Here is a 21,221-nt window from a genome sequence, read left to right as displayed (position 1 = left end):
TGGGGTCATTGTCCATTTGGAAGACCCATTTGCAACCAAGCTTTAACTTCCTGACTGAGGTCTTGAGATGTTGCTTTAATATATCCACATCATTTTCCTCCCTCATGATGCCATCTATTTTGTGAAGTGCACCGGGCCCTCCTGCAGCAAAGCACCCCCACAACATGCTGCCACCCCGTGCTTCACGGATGGGATGGTGTTCTTCGGCTTGCAAGCCTCCCCCCTTTTCCTACAAACATAACAATGGTCATTATGGCCAAACAGTTCTATTTTTGTTTCATCAGACCAGAAGCCATTTCTCCAAAAAGTATGATCTTTGTCCCCAAGTGCAGTTGCAAACCATAGTCTGGCTTTTTATTGGTGGTTTCGGAGCAGTGGCTTCTACCTTGCTAAGTGGCGTTTCAGGTTATGTCGATATAGGACTCGTTTTTACTGTGGATATAGATGCTCTTGTACCCGTTTCCTCCAGCATCTTCACAAGGTCCTTTGCTGTTGTTCTGGGATTGATTTACACTTTTCACATCAATGTAGATTCATCTCTAGGAGACAGAATGCGTCTTCTTCCTGAGCGGTATGACGGCTGCGAGGTTCCATGGTGTTTGTACAGATGAGCGTGGTACCTTCAGGCGTTTGGAAATTGCTCCCAAGAATGAACCAGACTTGGAGGTATACACATTTTCTTCTGAGTTCTTGGCTGATTTCTTTTGATTTTCCCATGATCTCAAGCAAAGTTTGAAGGTAGGCTTTGAAATACATCCACAGGTACACCTCCAATTGACTCAAATTATGTCAATTAGCACATCAGAAGCTTCTAAAGCCATGACATCATTTTCTGGAATTTTCCAAGCTGTTTAAAGACACAGACAACTTAGTGTATGTAAACTTCTGACCCACTGGAATTGTGATACAGTGAATTATAAGTGCAATAATCTGTCTGTAAACAATTGTTGGAAAAAGTACTTGTGTCATGCACAATGTAGATGTCCTAACTGACTTGCCAAAACTATAGTTTGTTAACAAGAACTTTGTGGAGTGGTTGAAAAATGAGTTTTAATGACTCCAACCTAAGTGTATGTAAACTTCCGACTTCAACTGTATGTGATGTAAACAGAGAGGTTTACTTTCTTGGGGATCTAAATATTGACTGGTTTTCATCAAGCTGTCCACTCAAGAGGAAGCTTCTTACTGTAACCAGTGCCTGTAATCTGGTTCAGGTTATTAATCCACCTACCAGGGTGTTTACAAACACTACAGAAACAAGATCATCCACATGTATCAATCTCATTTTTACTAATTCTGTAGAACTTTGCTCTAAAACTGTATCTGTACCCATTGGATGCAGTGATCACAATATAGTGGCTATATCCAGGAAAGCCAAAGTTCCAACAGCTGGGCCTAAAATAATGTATAAGAGATCATACAAAAGATTTTGCTGTGACTCTTATGTGGATAATGTTAAAAATATGTGTTGTTCTGATGTGATTAATGAGGAGCATCCAGACACTGCACTTGATGAAATTGCTTCTTCTAATTATTGATAAACATGCACCTGTTGAGAAACTAACTGTTAGAACTGTTGAGGCTCCATGGATTGAGGAGGAGTTGAAAGAGATGGGGCAAACGGAGTGGCTAATAAGTCTGGCTGCACATCTGACTGGCTGACTTCCTGCAATTTGAGAAATGATGTGACTAAACTCAACAAAAAGAAGAAACTGTACTATGAAGCTGAGATCAATGATATGAAGAATGATGGGGAAAAAACTTGTCAGAAAGACAAATTCAACTCCATCTTTCATCAAATCAGATTGCTTATTCATCACAAAACCATTTGATGTTAGCAATTATTTTAATGATTATTTCATTGGCAAAGTGGGCAAACTAAGGCAGGAAATGCCAACAATGAACAGTGAGCAATTGTATTCATGCATAAAAAACAAATAATGAAAGAAAAGCATTGCAAGTTATAATTTCGTAAAGTTAGTGTGGGAGAGGTGGAAAATGTATTGTTATCGATCAATAATGACAATCCTCCTGGCATTGACAACTTAGATGGAAAGCAACTGAGGATGGTAGCTGACTCTATAGCCACTCCTATCTGTCATATTTTTTTATCTGAACCTAGAGGAAAGTCCTTGTCCTCAGGCATGGAGGGAAGCCAAAGTAATTCCGCTACCCAAGAGTGCTAACATTTTGGTTCTAACTGCAGACCTATTAAGCTTGCTGCCAGCTCTTAGCAAACTGTTGGAAAAAATTGTGTTTGACCAAATACAATGCTATTTCTCTGTAAACAAATTAACAACAGACTTTCAGCATGCTTATAGAGAAGGGCACTCAACATGTACTGCACTGACACAAATGACTGATGATTGGTTGAAAGAAATTGATAATAAGATTGTGGGAGCTGTACTGTTAGACTTCAGTGCAGCATTTGATATTATTGACCATAACCTGTTGTTGAAAAAACTTCTATGTTATGGCTTTTCAACCTCTGCCATATAGTTGATTCAGAGCTATCTATCTAAAATAACTCAAAGGGTTTTCTTTAATGGAAGCTTCTCTAATGTCAAACATGTAAAGTATGGTGTACTCCAGGGCAGCTCTTCTAAGCCCTCTACTCTACTCTCAATTAAGTTGAGAATTTTGATAACTAAAAGACAGACCGAAGTTTTTTCAATGTCATCTCTACAGCAATAGCCTTTAGCTTTCCAAACAGTTTATCCGCGATTGTATTTTCAAATATTGCAATATGCCTGGCTGAGTCTCTCTGCTTTTCACTGACAGTCACAAATCAACAATCATTTATTTGGCATTTGCAGCGGAAGCTCCCCAAAAGGCGGGCCCTTCCAACTGTAGGCTATGCTATTTTTTTTTAAAGCTAATGATCCTCTGTGGCCAAATCATGCTTTCTGATGAAGTAGCCTATTTTGAATGGTTGTATTTATTCCTGTTTAGATAGGACACAAGATTAGGCCTAAGCTAATTTGGCATTATAATTTTGAAAATGTAATTCAAGTTACTTTAGGGAAAACTTTATGGACACGCAGTCTATTCCTTTTAATGTGGCAGAAACACAACCAGTCATGACGTTTTCATCTGATTGTCAAACCATCACTTCAAAAGGGGTCTTCTGTAGGCTTCCTGTGAACACTGATCCCCTCAGAAAATACTCCCAGTATCCAACCCCAACACTGTGCACCTGCCATTTGATGAATGGAAAGAGACCTCTGTTATAAAACACCTACATGTACTGTAATGACAATATCTGAATGTCATTAGGCCTACACTTGTAGCCTGAATTGCGTTCCACGTGCACCTCGGTGTCGGGCCACTCATCTCTGCCTTTGCAAAATGTAAGTATTCTGGTCAAACCATAAATCAATTTGGAGCGTATACCACCCAGCTTCAAGTCAGTTCGCTCCTTTTCCATGCGGCTGACATGCCGTAATGTTAAATAATAGTGTAATGATCTATAGTTTTTGGACATGTGGTATTAATTATGATAGGGTGACGTTTAACCAGTACGGCGTACCCCCTCTATTTATTTAGCCGGGGTGCCATACCGGCTAACCTTCACCCCTGTATAAAAGTAAATGAAAGCGATAGAGAGAGAGGACTCACCATCTTCTTCTTGAGCTTGTTACTCTCCCTATAGACGAGTATCACCGCCTTCTTGAACACTGAAGAGAAACGACATGAACACTGAGGATGAACACAACTTAGGGAATGTACACGGGGAAATCCATCCCCTCAGAAGCGATCTGAATTTACAACATATTGGCACTATATCCATAAAGCCCCAAATCATACTGGTGTAACAGGGTTAATCAGTACCAGTAATATTCAGGTGGATATACAATACATGTATCTAATAGATAGTCATTAAATGTGTTTTGGGTTTACATGCGTTTGTCTAAAGCCAGGAGACTCAGCATTTCAAATGGAATTTGATAGGAGTCCAGGCAGACAGACTGCCAACCGCCTCTGGCTCTGGCAGAGGCCAGGCAATCTCTTTCCCATAATGCTGCAGTAGCAGTACAGTGTCTCTCCAACTCACCAAACACGGTCAGGTCGGGGTCCTTTCTCATGCGGCCCAGCGAGACATGGGGGTTGAGCCAGACGACAGAGGAATGCATGAGGAATTCTCCCATGGAAAGCTCCGTGACCTGGGAGAGAGAAGAGCCATTGGCCACAGTGTGTGAGGGACATACTAAGTACTGTATCTGTACAGGGAATGGAGCTTCGGCTACCTCAACCAAGTGCTATCTATGTGGGGTGTATGTTGAGTATCTATAGGAGGAAGTATCTACAGGGGAACTTAGCTATTTCCAACCAGTTTCTGGAAGAGACGTCTCACCAAGAACCCTTGAATAGACTGAATTGACCTTGACGGTTATGCAGCAAACGTAGGCTGTGCTGGTTTTAGCCTAAGTACGTGTCCAGATTAAAGATATGAGCGAGTGTGATGAAAGCTGCTGTAACAGAGGCAGAGGGTAAAGCAGCAGGGTACAGTATAGCTACCTCCTTCTCAGGGCCACTCTGCTCTGCCACCAGCTGGTCAAACACAGAGCCATAGTCTTCATAGATCTTCTGCATCTCATTGATGTGGCTGGCCACCTTCTCCATGGCCTTCAGGGCCTCTGGGGATACAGGAGAGGAGAGGGAAGGATTATTGTCTGTGTGTGTGTGTGTGTGTGTGTGTGTGTGTGTGTGTGTGTGTGTGTGTGTGTGTGTCTTCAATGTACCTGTGAGGTGGTAGTGCTCCTCGCTGTCTGTGTCAGTAAGGGACACTAGCTCTCGGAGAAGTAGAGGGTATTTCAACACTCTCTGGACTGGTTTGATCAGGTAGGACTCCAGGGTGGACGAGTGCTGCTTCATTGGGTTCCTCGCATCCAGAAACTCCTTAAAGGCCAGGTCAGTCTTCGCTGTAGACACCAGACAAACATACTTACTTTACCAAGCCCTGTACATGTCAGTACATTTAATCACATCTCTCATACTGCAGCAAGCTTGGAGGACTGTGCTTGGTGGTGCTAGCATTAGACCTACCATGGTATCTTGGTGCAATAATACTTGTCCACAGGGGGGCAGTATAGGCTACTTCTCACCCTAGCATGACCACTGAAGTAAAATCGCAAGCTGCAGGTATGTACAGTGCATTCAGAAAGTATTCAGACCCCTTGACTTTTTCCACATTTTGTTACGTTACGTCTAAAATGGATTATATATATTTTTTCTTCATCAATCTACACACAATACCCCATAATGACAAAGCAACAAAAGCTTTTTAGAAATGTTAGCAAATGTATTAAAAATAGAAAACAGATACCTTACTTACATGAGTATTCAGACCCTTTGCGATGAGACTTGAAATTGAGCTCAGGTGCACCCTGTTTCTACAACTTGGAGTCTACCCGTGGTAAATTCAATTGATTGGACATGATTTGGAAAGGCACTCACCTGTTTATATAAGGTCCCACAGTTGACAGTGCATGTCAGAGCAAAAACTAAGCCATGAGGTCAAAGGAATTATCTGTAGAGCTCCGAGACAGGATTGTGCCGAGACAGCTATGGGGAAGGGTACCAAAAAATGTCTTAAATGGAAGAAGTTTGGAACCACCAAGACTCTTCCTAGAGCTAGCTGCCAGTCCAAACTGAGAAATCGGGGGTGAAGGGCGTTGATCAGGGAGGTGACCAAGAACCCGATGGTCAATCTGACAGAGCTCCAGAGTTCCTCTGTGGAGATGGGAGAACCTTCCAGAAGGACAACCATCTCTGCAGCACTCCACCAATCAGGCCTTTATGATAGAGTGGCCTGAAAAGGCACGACAGCCTGCTTGGAGTTTGCCTAAAGGCACCTAAAGATTCTCAGACCATGAGAACCAAGATTCTCTGGTCTGATGAAACCACGTCTGGAGCAAATCTGGCACCATCCCTACAGTGAAGCATGGTGGTAGCCACATCATGCTGTGAGGATGTTTTTCAGTGGTAGGGACTGGGAGACTATTCAGGATCGATGAACGGAGCAAAGTACAGAGAGATCCTTGATGAAAACCAGTTTCAGAGTGGGGCGAAAGTTCACCTTAAAACAGGACAACGACCCTAAGCACGCAGCCAAGACAACGAAGGAGTGGCTTCAGGACAAGTCTCAGTGGCCCAGCCAGAGCCCCGACTTGAACCCCATCGAACATATCTGGAGAGACCTGAAAATAGCTGTGTAGCGATGCTCCCCATCCAACCTGACAGAGCTTGAGAGGATCTTCAGAGAACAATGGGAGAAACTCCCCAACTAAAGGTGTGCCAAGCTTGTAGCGTCATACCCAAGAAGACTGGAGGCTATAATTGCTGCCAAAGGTGCTTCAACAAAGTACTGAGTAAAGGGTCTGAATACTTATGTGCATGTGATATTTCAGTTTATTATTTTTAATGCATTTGCAAACATTCCTAAAAACCTGTTTTTGCTTTGTCATTATGGGGTATTGTGTGTAGATTGATGAGGGGGAAAAAAAGATTGCATCTATATTAGAATACGGCTGTAACGTAACAAAATGTGGAAAAAGTCAAGGGGTCTGAATACTTTTCAAATGCACTGTAGATACTGTAAAACATGGTGTCGACATGAGACTGCCACACCACTCAAAACACCACTCAAAACACCACTCAAAACACCACGCTTCAAAAGAATCACTGCAGTGATTTTCATTCACAGTGTATAGAGTGGAGAGATGCTAATATTGGGTGCTGTGTGGTCTAGCACCGAAACGCATTGAAAGACTTTCTGGAGGTCAGGTGTTGACATTCCTCGCCACCTCGCTGTTCGTCTCACTACGTGTGGAAGGATTGAGATGCCATTAGAGTATTCATTATAGCACTCTGAGCCACAGACAGACATCCGCATTGACACTTCACACAGTAATTGGCAGGCAATTAACGAGTAAACGCAAAGTGTGTGTGCAGCGAGAACCCAGGGAGAACGAGAACGCGTAATTACTAGAACCGCTGACAGACACCCACGGATTCTCTGTGGATGCCCGCATTCAGCTGTGCTGAGTTCCACTGTGCTGTGCTGTGTACTGCTGGCCTGTGCTGTGTGTTGTACTATACTGTGCTGCAGAGTTCTGCTCTAAAGCACTGCTCCCCTGTAACAGTAGTGCTGTAGTGATTTATCATGTTTACTCTGCTGTTTCCTACTCCAGTTCATTCTGATTCATCAGAGACCGTTGTGGAAAAGGCCAAACCACTTGCCAGATTCTCCCTGTGCCATTAAAACTCAATTTCGGTACCTGCTTCAAGGAATGCCGCACAGAATCTTGTAATGGGAGGAATTTAAGAGGCACAAGGGTGCAATTTTCCCACTCTGTTTAATTCATTCTGCACTGGGCAGTGTGCCCAAAATGGAGGAGGCCAACGTCATAGAAATAAATTCAGTTCAACGTTTATATTCAATCATATACACAGGGCCGCTCAAAATTACTAGCAGTCCTCGTCAGCGTTTAATAGTCTCTCTCTCTCATTATAGACCAGCTTCAGCTGTGCCGCGCAATGGGGGAGACTTCAGCTAGCCTAGGCACTTTCACAGTTTGCCTGTGGGAAGCCTTTCACAGTTGAATTGATATGAAAGACAACGTAGGGAGTCCAGATTGATAGAGTTAAGACAAGGAGAGAGGAGGTTGAAGTGGAATTGCATCACATCACTTTTACCAAGTGAGTATCTCCTCTCAGAGACATTTTACCAGAGTTCCTTGTTGATGCTGGACCATAGGAGCCCAGTCAACCATGTTATTTACATGGGGATGGTGGGGATGATGTCATGGAGGTACAAGTGGATATTGTGTGCAGGTGTGGGGTTGGGGGGGCAGCGTATGGTAGAGGGGAGACCCGTACCTCTCTCCAGGACTTTCTGGACCTTGATGTGGTTGGCACAGAAACCGCTGTAGAGCTTGAAGTGATCAGCGTAGTACAGGAAGGATCCACCCAGAGAGAAGAGAAGCTTCTGGAATCACAGAAAGAGAGAGACAGAGACAGCCAAGAGAGAGAGAGACAGAGACAGCCAAGAGAGAGAGCGAGAGAGAGAGATGGAGGGAGAGTGTGAAGGAGAGAGATGGAGGGAGAGTGTGAAGGAGAGAGGGATGGGAGAGAACATTTGAAGTCGTGACCTGAACACGCTCACCTCCCTCCCATGGGACAGTGTTTAAAATCCCCCAGGCCCCGCCCCCTCTAACCTCTGAGTCCAATGCTCTTTGACTTGGAGATACAATTCTCCAAGTCAACATCACAAAATCAATAGGCCACACACGTTGCCTTGTCGATGCAGTAAATCAACCATGCGTGAACCTGTGACATCTCTTCAATAATGAATATCCCAAGGTGTGACAGAACATCATAGCTAACTGGTTAATAAGCCTGTGAGTATGCGGTTTCATGTCAAGTGTGATTACTGCAAGAGATGTTTGGCAGAGGCAGCTGTAGCATAAGGGGCACGTGTGTGTACTCCAAACTACCGTACCTTAAACTGCTCAGGGGTCTCCAGCGTTCGGAAGTCAGGTGAAGAGGCGATCCTCTCCTCCAGCGTCTGCAGGAACACCCGCTGGAAGTCCAGCATCTCTGGCAGGCTGCCAAACAGACTATCCATCTGAAGGAAAGGAGAGACAGGAGCCTGGTCAAAGACCTAACAGCAGGCAGTCACTCGTTCACCTCCACCTCAAATGTCCCACGTGTGAAAGGCACTTAGGAACAGCCTCTCTTTCCTTCCACCTCTAATACAATCTCCCACTCCCTGGCTCTCCCACACCTTCATTAAAAGATATTCAGGGTGTCTTGCTCTCTCTTCCGCTGTGTACCTAGACACGGCGGAGTGTCCATAAACGGCGGTTTAATCAGCCCCCCTTCCCCAGTGTGTATCGATGGATCTCTCCTGTGAGAGCGTCGTCCTGAGACTGAGGTTAGCCTCAGTTTACATCAATGTCCCTAGCTCAGTGGGACTTAAGCTACACTAAAGCTACACATCAGCATTCTCCAGCCATAGCCTTGTGGGCTCACAGGGAGGGACAGTCACACAAGGACTAATCCCAACCTGAGAGAAGAGTCAATTGTGTATCGAACAATGGAAGACAACAATGCAATTGGAGATATAAACAGAATCCTGCGCACGCTTTCTAATATGTGGGCCTATGTCAGAAAGGGACTAAATAAGAAGAGGTTGTGAGAGTTCATTACTAGAGGTCATTTATCCTCACCACCACCCCAATCTAATAAACTATCCATCTTCATCATGAACCAACCTCGTAAAATTCTCCATCTCTATTACCTCCCTCGTCCTCCCCTCCCCTCCACCCATCCCACCAACACCCTCCCTCCTCTACCTCATCCAGAGATCCTTTACTCCCAAGTGGCGCAGCGGTCTAAAGTGCTGCAATTGCAGTGCTAGAGGTGTCCACAACAGACCCTGGTTCAATCCCGGGCTGTATCACAACCGTCCCTGATCGGGAGTCCCATAAGGCGGCGCACAATTAGCCCAGTGTTGTCCGGCCTAGGGTTTGGCCGGGGGTATAAATAAGAATTTGTTCCTAACTGACTTGCCTAGTTAAATAAAGGTTAAATATTATTATTATTTTTAAATACCTCATCCAGAGTGAGGAAGGTCTCATTCTGCAAGGGCTTCAGGTAGATCTCAAAGAGGCAACTCAGGTCCTGTAGGAAGAAAAGACAGACAAGAGGTGGGTTAGTGAATCCGACAACACCAATGCCACTCTCATGACACATACAGTACACCACCAGTGCATCATAGGGTGGTATCAGTATCAACAGTTACTCCAACCGCCCAAAACTACTCTGTTATCTTTCCCTTCATCTTCCTCTCTGTCTTTCTCCCTCCCTGTGTTTTAATGGGGCTGCGGCCCATCAGGGCGTCACTGGAGATATACTCATTAGGCTGATTTACGGCCTCCGCCGCCCAGCCAACGCAGCACATCACAGACAGATGGTTTCAGCCGCAGCAGAGGACGTTGGGAAGGCATTCCCTCCTGCCTACAAATCCCCCACCCACCGCTCGGAGAGATAGAGTGATTGAGAGGGAGAGCGATAGGGTAGAGAGAGAGAGAGAGAAAGATAGGGTAGAGAGAGAGAGAGAGATCATGAGAAAACAAAAATGATAATTACTTGACACATTGGAAAGAATTAACCTCCTGCCAAATGTATGACCAGAGAGAGATATTTCCCTTAGATTACACAGACCCACAAAGAATTTGAAAACAAATCCAATCTTGATAAACTCCCATATATTTTTGGTGAAGTATCACAGTGTGCCACCACAGCAGCAAGATTTGTGACCTGTTGCCACAAGAAAAGGACAACCAGAGGAGCGCAAACACCATTGCACGTAAATACAACCTATATTTATCTGTTTATTTACTTTCCCTTTAATACTTCAACTATTTTCACATTGTTACAACACTGTTCAAATAATATAACTTTTGAAATGTCTATATTCGTAAAAAGAAATAGTGAGTGTAATGTTCATTTTTGATTGTTAAATTCCCTTGTTTATTTCCTATTTCACTTGCTTTGGCAATGTAAACATGTTTCCTATGCCAATAAAGCCCTTTGAATTGAATTGAAATGTTATTGAAAGGGTAGAGACACGAGCTATAGGGTAGAGAGAGAGAGAGAGAGAGAGCTAACCACTTCTGCGAAAATTGAAAAACACTAAACAAACATGAAGAATTACCTATCCAAAATGGAGATATGGGTAAACCACTTCTCTAATCTTTGTGGCCCTATAACAAAGAACAAACATCAAAACCATATACATGATCAAATATAAATCTGCAAATCAACTATTAAAGACTACCAGAACCCACTGGATTCTCCAATTATCTTGAATGAACTACAGGACAAAATAAAAACCCTCCAATCCAAAAAGGCCTGTGGTGTTGATGATATCCTCAATTAAAATATAAAATATACAGACAACAAATTCCAATTGGCTATACTAAAACTCTTTAACATTATCCTTAGCTCTGGCATCTTCCCTGATATTTGGAACCAAGGACTGATCACCCCAATCCACAAAAGTGGAGACAAATTTGAAACCAATAACTATCGTGGGATATGCGTCAACAGCAACCTTTGGACAATTCTCTGCATTATCATTAACAGCAGACTCACCTTGGGATGAGACAGGGATGCAGCTTAAGCCCCACGCTCTTCATCATACATATCAACGAATTGGCGAAGGCACTAGAACAGTCTGCAGCACCCGGCCTCACCCTACTAGAATCTGAAGTCAAATGTCTACTGTTTGCTGATGATCTGGTGCTTCTGTCCCCAATCAAGGATGGCTTACAGCAACACCTAGATCTTCTGCACAGATTCTGCCAGACCTGGGCCCTGACAGACCTGGGCCCTGACAGACCTGGGCCCTGACAGTAAATCTCAGTAAGACCAAAATAATGGTGATCCAAAAAAGGTCCAGTCGCCAGGACCACAAATACAAATTCCATCTAGACACTGTTGCCCTAGAGCACACAAAAAACTATACATACCTTGGCCTAAACATCAGCGCCACAGGTAACGTCCACAAAGCTGTGAACGATCTGAGAGACAAGAAGGGCCTTCTATACCATCAAAAGGAAAATAAAATTTGACATACCAATTAGGATCTGGCTAAAAATACTTGAATCAGTTATAGAGCCCATTGCCATTTATGGTTGTGAGGTCGAGGGGTCCGCTCACCAACCAAGACTTCACAAAATGGGACAAACACCAAATTGAGACTCTGCATGCAGAATTCTGCAAAAATATCCTCTGTGTACGTAAAACACCAAATAATGCATGCAGAGCAGAACGGGTAACCAGTGAAGAAGGGCAACCAGTGAAGAACAAACACCACTGTAAATACAACCCATATTTATGTTTATTTATTTTCTCTTTTGTATTTTAACCATTTGCACATCGTTACAACACTGTATATATACATAATATGACATTTGTAATGTCTTTATTCTTTTGGAACTTCTGTGAGTGTAATGTTTACTGTTCATTTTGATTGTTTATTTCACTTTTGTATATTATCTACTTCACTTGCTTTGGCAATGTTAACATATGTTTCCCATGCCAATAAAGCCTTGAATTGAGAAAGAGGGGGTAGAGAGAGAGAAGAGAAAGAGAGAAAGAGAGAGGGAGAGAGAGAGGGAGAGAAAGAGAGAAAGATAGAGAAAGAGAGAGAGAGAGAGAGAGAGAGAGAGAGAGAGAGAGAGAGAGAGAGAGAGAGAGAGAGAGGGTGGTAAGGACAATCAGCCGACTGACACAAATGAAGACAGACGAGGTGGAGATCATGAGAGGAGGCCCTTAATGTACTCTGAGAAAAGGGGTGAGATGGAAAGTTGAGCTGCACAGGGCCTCTGAATGATGAGCCTATGTACTGTAGAGCATAATGAAACAGGCTACTGCTGTGCGGTAGGTAGGGCCTTCTTTGTTACTCCCCATGACACCACAGAAATAGATCATGTCTTGTTACTCTTCAGTGGCTTTGCTTTCCTATGCCCTGTCTCTTTATCCTGGCTCAACTAAATTGGGAAATTGGCCATTATCTTCAAGAACTATAAAAAAGAATGACCTTGACGTAGGACTTCTCTGTGTCCACCAGCTCCTGGATGACCTTGCTGAGCCTCTCGGTGGAGCTCATGTGTCGGGGGCAGGTTCTGAGCAGGGTGGGCTCGGCCCCTGGGTTCGGGGGATCTTTGTGGCCCTCCATCAGGCCCCCGGAGCCCTCTTGGAAGGTGTGGTACAGTGTCTCCACGCTCTGCAGGGGGCGATAGAGAAACAGAGTGGTTAGGGACCACAGGAGAACAGTAACATGTAGACACAAAGCTTATTAGGATCACAAGGACTTTTGTTAATACATCAATCATAAAACAATATCCCCATCAATCAGCACAGTAATACGGTATCAGACAGAGCTGTCATCGGCTCCTGTAGCTCTGTTTCCAGTACTCACAGGCTGCTCTCCACTGCAGAGGAGCTGCCAACATGCCCTGCAAAACCTCTACTCAGACCTATCGCGCTGTGTGTGTGTGTGTGTGTGTGTGTGTGTGTGTGTGAGTCCAGTGAGTATGCATAGAGACACTGCAGGAGAATGCATTTTTGAGTGAGAGAGACGCTGATTTTTACACAAGCAATTCTCAGAAAATACCCTGCCTGTCACCATCAATATTGCACAGCAACAGCGCAGATACATTCACACACACACAAACCAAATGGATTAACAGCCCTCACAGTAAAACAACCCAGCAGAACCCAGATAGTGTCTAACACCCAGTGTGGCCTATACCATAGAGACAGGGGACAAATCAAGTCCTCTATTAAGCTACGCCAGTAGTTCATCAGGTAATTAGAAACCGGGTGGTTTGAGCCCTGAATGCTGATTGGCTGAAAGTTGTGGTATATCAGACCGTTTACCATGGGTATGACAAAACAATTGCTTTTACTGTTCTAATTACATTAGTACCCGGTTTATAATAGCAATAAGGCTCCCTCGGGGGTTTGAGGTAGTTGGCCGATATACCACGGCTAAGGACTGTATCCAGGCACTCCGCATTGTGTCATGCAAAAGAACAGCTCTTAGCCGTGGTATAATGGTCATATAACACACACAAACACAAACACACACACACACACACACACACACACACCCTGGGCCTTATTGCTTAATTATAGCATGGTTACTCGGGAGGGTGCCAAAGCAGCTTCCATACTAATCTGTAGAGAGGACAGAACTAGGCAGCACTGTGGGAGCAGCATGGCTATGGCAAGGGTCTTGGGGCAGGGGGCTGGTGGCTCAGGCCCCCACTGAGGGGAATGGGATTCAGGCTAGGCTTGGCTGGCCTCTAGACACGACCACCCAGCCAGCAGCTCTGGGTCTCCGCGTGAGCTAGGATAATTAAGCTGACCCACTGTGTTAACACACTGAAGGCTGTACACTGTAGATACACAAAAGAACAGACGCAGGGCAAGCATCGGCATCCACAGACACACACACAAGCTCAAGCACACACACTGAATGTAGTGAATATGTTTCACCCACACACTAACACAGACCAAAGCTTCTCCATATTGCAGCTGAAAAGGCTATGAGACTGGCTGAAGGATAACTTGTTGACATATTAATCAGATACCCTGCGGCAGCTTCAGAGGCAAACTAGCCTCACACAGACAGATAACGTTCGTTTCTGATGCCACACTCACAGGCGCACACACACAGAAGGATTCTCCCATTCTCGCAGCATGACTTTTCAGCAACTTAATACGGGCGAAATGTGAGAACGACTAGGGGGGGTATGACTCAGAAGTCTCCCTGTCTCACGCAACAATCTGACCAAGTCTGAGCCGAACGCCTGACGGCTAACCCAAATATCCAGTCAATTAAGATCCGCGAACAGGCCGCTCGGGAGCCATGGAGAGGGGGAGCGGGAGGCAGCAATGCACCCGGAGAATGGACAAGCACATCCGACAGCGCTAGTCTCAACTCTCCCTCCCTATTCTGCTTACGCTTGACAGCTCCTGCTACATCTGGGCTCCTCTCACAGTTTTAGCGCTTATACTAAAGCCCACTTACAGGGAACTGACTGTTTTCTTCTGATTAAACAACCATGAAGCCTGTGGTGATTCTAAGAAGAATTATCTAAATCCTATCCTGCCAATTAGCCCATCTGCTCTCCCTCTCCCCATGAGGAATAGTTTTAACCTCTGTCACAACACCTACAGCCCTAAAACATGTTGAGCCCGAGGTTGATACCCATCGCCACACTTGAACAACTAGACAGTGAAAGGCTAAACCCCACTAATGCTGTCCTTCCCTCTTTGGATGGTAATTTCTACTCCCATGGCAAGCCTCTCGTCCCTCTCTGTCCTACTCACCATGAAGAGTAGTCTGTAGAGGAGCCTCCAGGCTGCTGTGGCCTGTCTCTGGGTCCTACAGGCCAGGTTACAGCCTTTCCTATGCAGCCTACCTGACCTGCACGCTGGCATCACGGCTGGACTGGACCTGACCACTAAAATGGCAATTAGTTGTTCTTGACTGGACAGTACTTGATAGTCCTGATCAGATCCTCACGTTCAGTATTCCCACACTCCGCCTCTTCCTCATTAGTGACTGAACCCCCCTGTCTGTCACGTCGTCTTCCTCCTCCTCCACCAGGCCAGGAGAAGCCTCAGTCTACAGAACACCCCACTCTCCAGGGGCCAGGGGCCATTTGATGGGAGCTAGCCATTGATCCTGTGTCTAGAGGTTCTGTGAGCGTAGGCATTTGACTAAAAACTGCTGCCCGCACCAATCTGCATATCTATCAATCAGACTGCCGGACCGAGCGGACAGTGCGAACGGAGGGGAATTCCTCCCTCGCTCTCTTTTTCTTTCTGTCGGTCTCTCTCACCCCATCTCTGGTCCACGTGACCCATGTCAGCTTCCAGAGGGTATAATGCAGAGGTCAGGCTGCCAGTGTCATGCTGCCACAGGCCTGAGGCCTGGCCTCTCAATACATCAACACAATGAGGACTCTTCTGGCCCGCAAGCCTCACTGTTGCACTGTCACACTGTCACACGGTCAGGAACAGCGGTGTCTGTTCAACAGGCCAGAGGTGGTCCTCGAATGAACAATTGTTGGTGCTTTTCAATAAAAACATGAGTCCAAGCCTATGTTAAGAAGCTATGCTTCCTGGTAAACAACATCGTACTGAGGGGTGTCCTGCTGCTGGGTCTGCTGTTTGCAGACAAAGCCGAGTGACAACTAGCTGATTGTTCCAAATCCAATCCAGGACTGGAAGCTTAGGCTTGTGTGGGCAGACCATTCCAACACAACAACACAATTAACTAGCCTAACTACGGTCTCAGTATAGAAGCAACATATTACATTAGATTCCACTACGTCCCCACCCCTTGAAGTGAACAGCATTCTCAGAACACAGCACAAATGTGTGTCCAAAAAGGTGTCGGAATGTCTGAAAGTGTGTGGATAACTTCACTGAACATTTAACACTGGAAACAGTTGGCTGATATTTGGGTATTGTTCATGTGAAGTCCTAGACGTGTTGACATGGGAGATGTCAGAAGGAGCGGTTTGTGAAGAGGAGTCGTTTGTGGAGAGATTATCGCTCCTGCTTGACGTGTCAACAGTGCGATTATCCAGTCTGGTATTTTCCACCCACGGGCAAGGTGTCATTCACACACACACACACACACACACACACACACACACACACACACACACACACACACACACACACACACACACACACACACACACACACACACACCAACCTCTCTTCTGCTCCCTCATACACCCAGTGGCAGCCAAACACACCCAAGAGGCTCCTAATCCAAGGTCAAAGGGCCTCCACTGACATCATATTCAAATAGTACGCAAATACAGTGAGGTTAGAAACAAACCCAGCCCAAAGAGAAACAAGAGCTGTCAAACAGTGGAGTGACGCCGGATACTGTCCATTCTCCCGTATCTCTGCCAAACATTCAAATAGAGTAATTAAAAGCAGAAGGCTAAGCCTACTTTAAGAGATGAATCGCTTTCAAATTAAAGAAAAGAATCCTCCCGGCGCCAAAAGACTCTCTTTAAGAAAATAAACAATCCCAAATGGAAAGTCTAAAGTATAAAGCCAGGGATAAAATATGGGGTGTCCCTCGGGCCGGCTCAGCCCATTGCTCAAAGGAGAGTGTCCTGTCACACCACAGTAAGGCTCTAACAGAGGCTGATTCATCCCTCAGGTTAGGCCTATTGTGCAACGTTGCCATCTGCTTTTTAAAGCTCAATAAATAAAGAGAGTTTCTCATAAATCAAACAGGGAGGGAGGGCCCCAGTCTTCTATTCCCATTATACGCTTTCTTTTTCATTCTGAACAAACATTATTCCACCCGTTCTTCAGAGTGCGTGGAATACTTCAGAGAATGTCGGAGACTTCAGAGTGCATGTTTCATGATAAGTCCCCATAGGGGTGTGAGACAAAAAGCATTACACCCCCCCAGATCACATCAATATCAAATGACAGCAGAGGAACGGTAGCATAGCAGCAAACCACTTCCCTCAACATGAAACCAGGTCCAATCAATTGAAAGCAGTTGGGAGCAGTCAATGATGGGTAAGCCTTCTCTTAGCCACATGACCTGGTGCCCGGATAGAACATGTAGCTGGGTGATAGCAAACACTACCTACCGCTGGTCCAGAAACCTGCCACAGGGGATGTCTGATAACATCTGACTGAACATCTAGCAGGCTATGGAAAGGACAGACTCTGATATAAAGCAAAAGCATAAAAAAAGAAAAGTCAACCCTCCAGAGACAGGCTGGACAACCGGTGGACTGAGTACAATAAATAATACTAGAGAGTAAGAAGAGTGACACAGTGACTCAGTTGTAGCAGCACACCCTCAAGATCTACTGCAGTATGACAGTGAATTGATCATTTCTCCCATGGGAAGCTGCTACATGTACTGTATACAACATACTTAACTATAAACTGGTTGGTTCGGGCCCTGAATGCTGATTGGCTGACAGCCGTGGTATATCAGACCGTATACCACAGGTTTGATAAAACATTTATTTGTACTGCTCTAATTACGTTGGTAACCAGTTAATAATAGCAATACGGCACCTCAGGAGTTTGTGGTATATGGCCAATATACCATGGCTAAGGGCTGTATCCAGGCACTCTGTGTTGCGTCGTGGATAAGAACAGCCCTTAGCCGTGGTATATTGGCCATACACCACACCCCCTCATACCCTGACTACACCGCTCTTGTTGCAAAATAAATTTAGAAATCTATGTTATTCAATTATTGCACCCACACTGCTCCTGCGCCAATGAGCGTCTGCGTTGCCAAGGGTTAAAATAGAAGTCCTTTCTATTACTGACGCAGCTCGTGCTGCAAGTCCTGCCAGTCCCATCTCCTCATTGGTTTATAGAAGCAGGTACCCACGTGCCATCTCCTCATTGGCTATACCCACGTGGGTGATTGAAAGACAAACTGTGTTGCCGGTTGTTGTGGTAATACTATGAAAGTTTAGATGCCAACCACCATATAAGTTCAAAGATAAAAAGGCCTGGAAGGAGGAGAGATGACTAGAAAAGATTCGGTTGACCGTTTTGTGTGTGGATTCATTGTCTGAGTAGAGAACCTTGTGCATTTCAGGTAAAATAACAACTCAATGTTATTTCCCAGGACAAATGAGCTAACAGCAAGCTAGCTAAATAGGACTAATTATCTAGCAAGTGCAAGCTAGCTAGCTAAATTGACATAAAAATATAATGCTTTTCGACCTGTCCCCAAATTAATGTAATTGGTTCAGAGTTTGTTTTAATATTTTAAACTGCGTGTCGTGATTGCGTTTGGTGTAGGGGAAAATGAATTTATACACGATGGCGCACACGCGCAGCCGGTTTGGTTTCCATGTCAGGCCTTATTGCTTAAATTAATCATTAGTAGAGGCAGGTTGGACAAACAGGGACATGTCAGCACATAAAAACATTGACACCTACTAACACCATGTGACCTGTTCTAAACATAATAACTAAAATAACCCTGGCCAAACAACTAGAAAGGACAGTGTTGGGTTACCAGGAGTCCAGCGCGTGGGTCGGGTACTGTAGGTTTCTCACAGGCCACACATCCAGCCATGTCGTCCAGCAGCAGGTCCAGCTTGTCTTTAAACAGCTGTCTGAGGGTGAGCAGGGCCGAGCCCAGAAACAGATCCTTCTCCTCGGCCTCACAGCCACCTGACCAAAACCAGCACATGGCCAGCAAAGAGCACAGGGCCTGGGCTGGGGACTGGTCCCTGATGAACAGCTGGATCAGGGTGGTGAGGTAGACGCAGGGCCTGGCCTCTTCCTCCTGCTCCTCCGCCACCGTCCCCCTCCTCCTCTCAGCAATCAAACCTCCACCCGGCCCTGAGCCATTGTATAGGGCTGCCATTCCAATGCACACCAGCTCGCCTCTTCTTCTCCTCCTCCGGCGAGCCCTCTTAAGCCTCTCTCGATAGGTTTATCCCTCCTCTCCCTCGGTCTCTCTGCATTAGGGCCGCTCCAGACGCTGGGGAAACTTCCCAGCAATAAGCCCAGATTATTAGGCTAGTCACAGCCATATGGTGACTGATAGACTTAGTCATCATCACCGCCACCAACTACACCCCCTCCAATAGGCAGGTCCTGGAGGAGGGACTGGGGACGTCGGAGTTTCCCAAGGAGGAGGTAAGTAGGTGGGAGAAGTTTAACGAGGCTGTAGGTCTTTCTTTCTAGAGTCCATTGGTCTTTGCTGGCTGTTGTGGTTCAAAAGATGTAAAGAGGAGAGTAGTAATAACACAGTAACTGGAGAGCATGTCTCAACCTCTCACATTCACACAGTTTAAAAAGGTGATGAAAACGCCCTTCTTACATTCTTAGCCTAGAACAGAGCAACGGATTTCTTAACGGGTATAGCACCCATAATACACGCTGCCATTTACAGTACGCTGCCCAGTCAGTTCCTGTAAAGGACCATTTGTGGATTTCCCACAATCACTAAATCATTGGTGAAGCAAACCAAGTGATTGGATTAGGGCTGACCCCATTTAGTGGTTGATTGTTTGGTTGGTCGATAGGATGTTGGTTGACTGAGATTTCTTTAGTCTAGCAGTAGAAAACAAATCATGGTGTACAAGACACTGGTCTGATTGGCGCCTGTCTGAGTGGACTGATCCATTGTGGAGACCGTGGGGGTGGCACAGTCCATCACTCTAAGACATGTGCTACTGAAATTGTATATGGTTATATTACGCAAGAACAATGGTGCAACAGAAATGGCTGTATTTATGTTGCAGCTTCAGCAACACAGACAGCACTGTACACACTGTTGATGTATGGTGGTTCACTGCAGCAGGGAGGAGAGGGAGACAACACTGTACACACTGTTGATGTGTGGTGGTTCACTGCAGCAGGGAGGAGAGGGAGACAACACTATACACACTGTTGATGTGTGGTGGTTCGCTGCAGCAGGGAGGAGAGGGAGACAACACTGTACACACTGTTGATGTGTGGTGGTTCGCTGCAGCAGGGAGGAGAGGGAGACAACACTGTACACACTGTTGATGTGTGGTGGTTCGCTGATGTGCAGGGAGGAGAGGGAGACAACACTATACACACTGATGTGTGGTGGTTCACTGCAGCAGGGAGGAGAGGGAGACAACACTATACACACTGTTGATGTGTGGTGGTTCACTGCAGCAGGGAGGAGAGGGAGACAACACTATACACACTGTTGATGTGTGGTGGTTCACTGCAGCAGGGAGGAGAGGGAGACAACACTATACACACTGTTGATGTGTGGTGGTCGCTGCAGCAGGGAGGAGAGGGAGACAACACTATACACACTGTTGATGTGTGTGTGGTTCGCTGCAGCAGGGAGGAGAGGGAGACAACACTATACACACTGTTGATGTGTGGTGGTTCGCTGCAGCAGGGAGGAGAGGGAGACAACACTATACACACTGTTGATGTGTGGTGGTTCACTGCAGCAGGGAGGAGAGGGAGACAACACTATACACACTGTTGATGTGTGGTGGTTCGCTGCAGCAGGGAGGAGAGGGAGACAACACTATACACACTGTTGATGTGTGGTGGTCGCTGCAGCAGGGAGGAGAGGGAGACAACACTATACACACTGTTGATGTGTGGTGGTTCGCTGCAGCAGGGAGGAGAGGGAGACAACACTATACACACTGTTGATGTGTGGTGGTCGCTGCAGCAGGGAGGAGAGGGAGACAACACTATACACACTGTTGATGTGTGGTGGCTGCAGCAGGGAGGAGAGGAGACTGCAGCAGGGAGGAGAGGGAGACAACACTATACACACTGTTGATGTGTGGTGGTTCACTGCAGCAGGGAGGAGAGGGAGACAACACTATACACACTGTTGATGTGTGGTGGTTCACTGCAGCAGGGAGGAGAGGGAGACAACACTATACACACTGTTGATGTGTGGTGGTCGCTGCAGCAGGGAGGAGAGGGAGACAACACTATACACACTGTTGATGTGTGGTGGTTCGCTGCAGCAGGGAGGAGAGGGAGACAACACTATACACACTGTTGATGTGTGGTGGTTCGCTGCAGCAGGGAGGAGAGGGAGACAACACTATACACACTGTTGATGTGTGGTGGTCGCTGCAGCAGGGAGGAGAGGGAGA

At 45.7% G+C, this 21,221-nt stretch overlaps 1 protein-coding gene across 7 annotated transcripts in view; it reads right to left on the bottom strand.

Annotated features, from left to right (window-relative positions):
* Positions 1-21,221, bottom strand: part of LOC112256576 (rho guanine nucleotide exchange factor TIAM2) — a 106,555-nt gene that overhangs the window by 8,521 nt on the left and 76,813 nt on the right. For 5 of the 7 annotated variants that reach the window (XM_042325445.1, XM_024429907.2, XM_042325446.1 and 2 more), the window contains 8 exons: positions 12,614-12,799; positions 9,619-9,687; positions 8,504-8,629; positions 7,882-7,990; positions 4,743-4,922; positions 4,519-4,637; positions 4,055-4,163; positions 3,619-3,677 (listed from right to left, as the gene is read on the bottom strand). In XM_042325445.1, coding sequence (XP_042181379.1) covers positions 3,619-3,677; positions 4,055-4,163; positions 4,519-4,637; positions 4,743-4,922; positions 7,882-7,990; positions 8,504-8,629; positions 9,619-9,687; positions 12,614-12,799 — 957 coding nt within the window. Of the gene's footprint in view, positions 1-3,618; positions 3,678-4,054; positions 4,164-4,518; positions 4,638-4,742; positions 4,923-7,881; positions 7,991-8,503; positions 8,630-9,618; positions 9,688-12,613; positions 12,800-14,913; positions 15,342-18,622; positions 19,081-21,221 lie in introns of those variants that run through there. The other 2 variants (XM_024429895.2, XM_024429896.2) reach the window with 2 other exon arrangements.

This window comes from Oncorhynchus tshawytscha, linkage group LG08 (assembly GCF_018296145.1).
Source record: "Oncorhynchus tshawytscha isolate Ot180627B linkage group LG08, Otsh_v2.0, whole genome shotgun sequence".
Taxonomy (NCBI): Eukaryota; Metazoa; Chordata; class Actinopteri; order Salmoniformes; family Salmonidae; genus Oncorhynchus; species Oncorhynchus tshawytscha.
The sequence above is the reverse complement of the archived record's forward strand: the minus strand, read 5'-3'. Positions and strand labels throughout refer to the sequence as shown.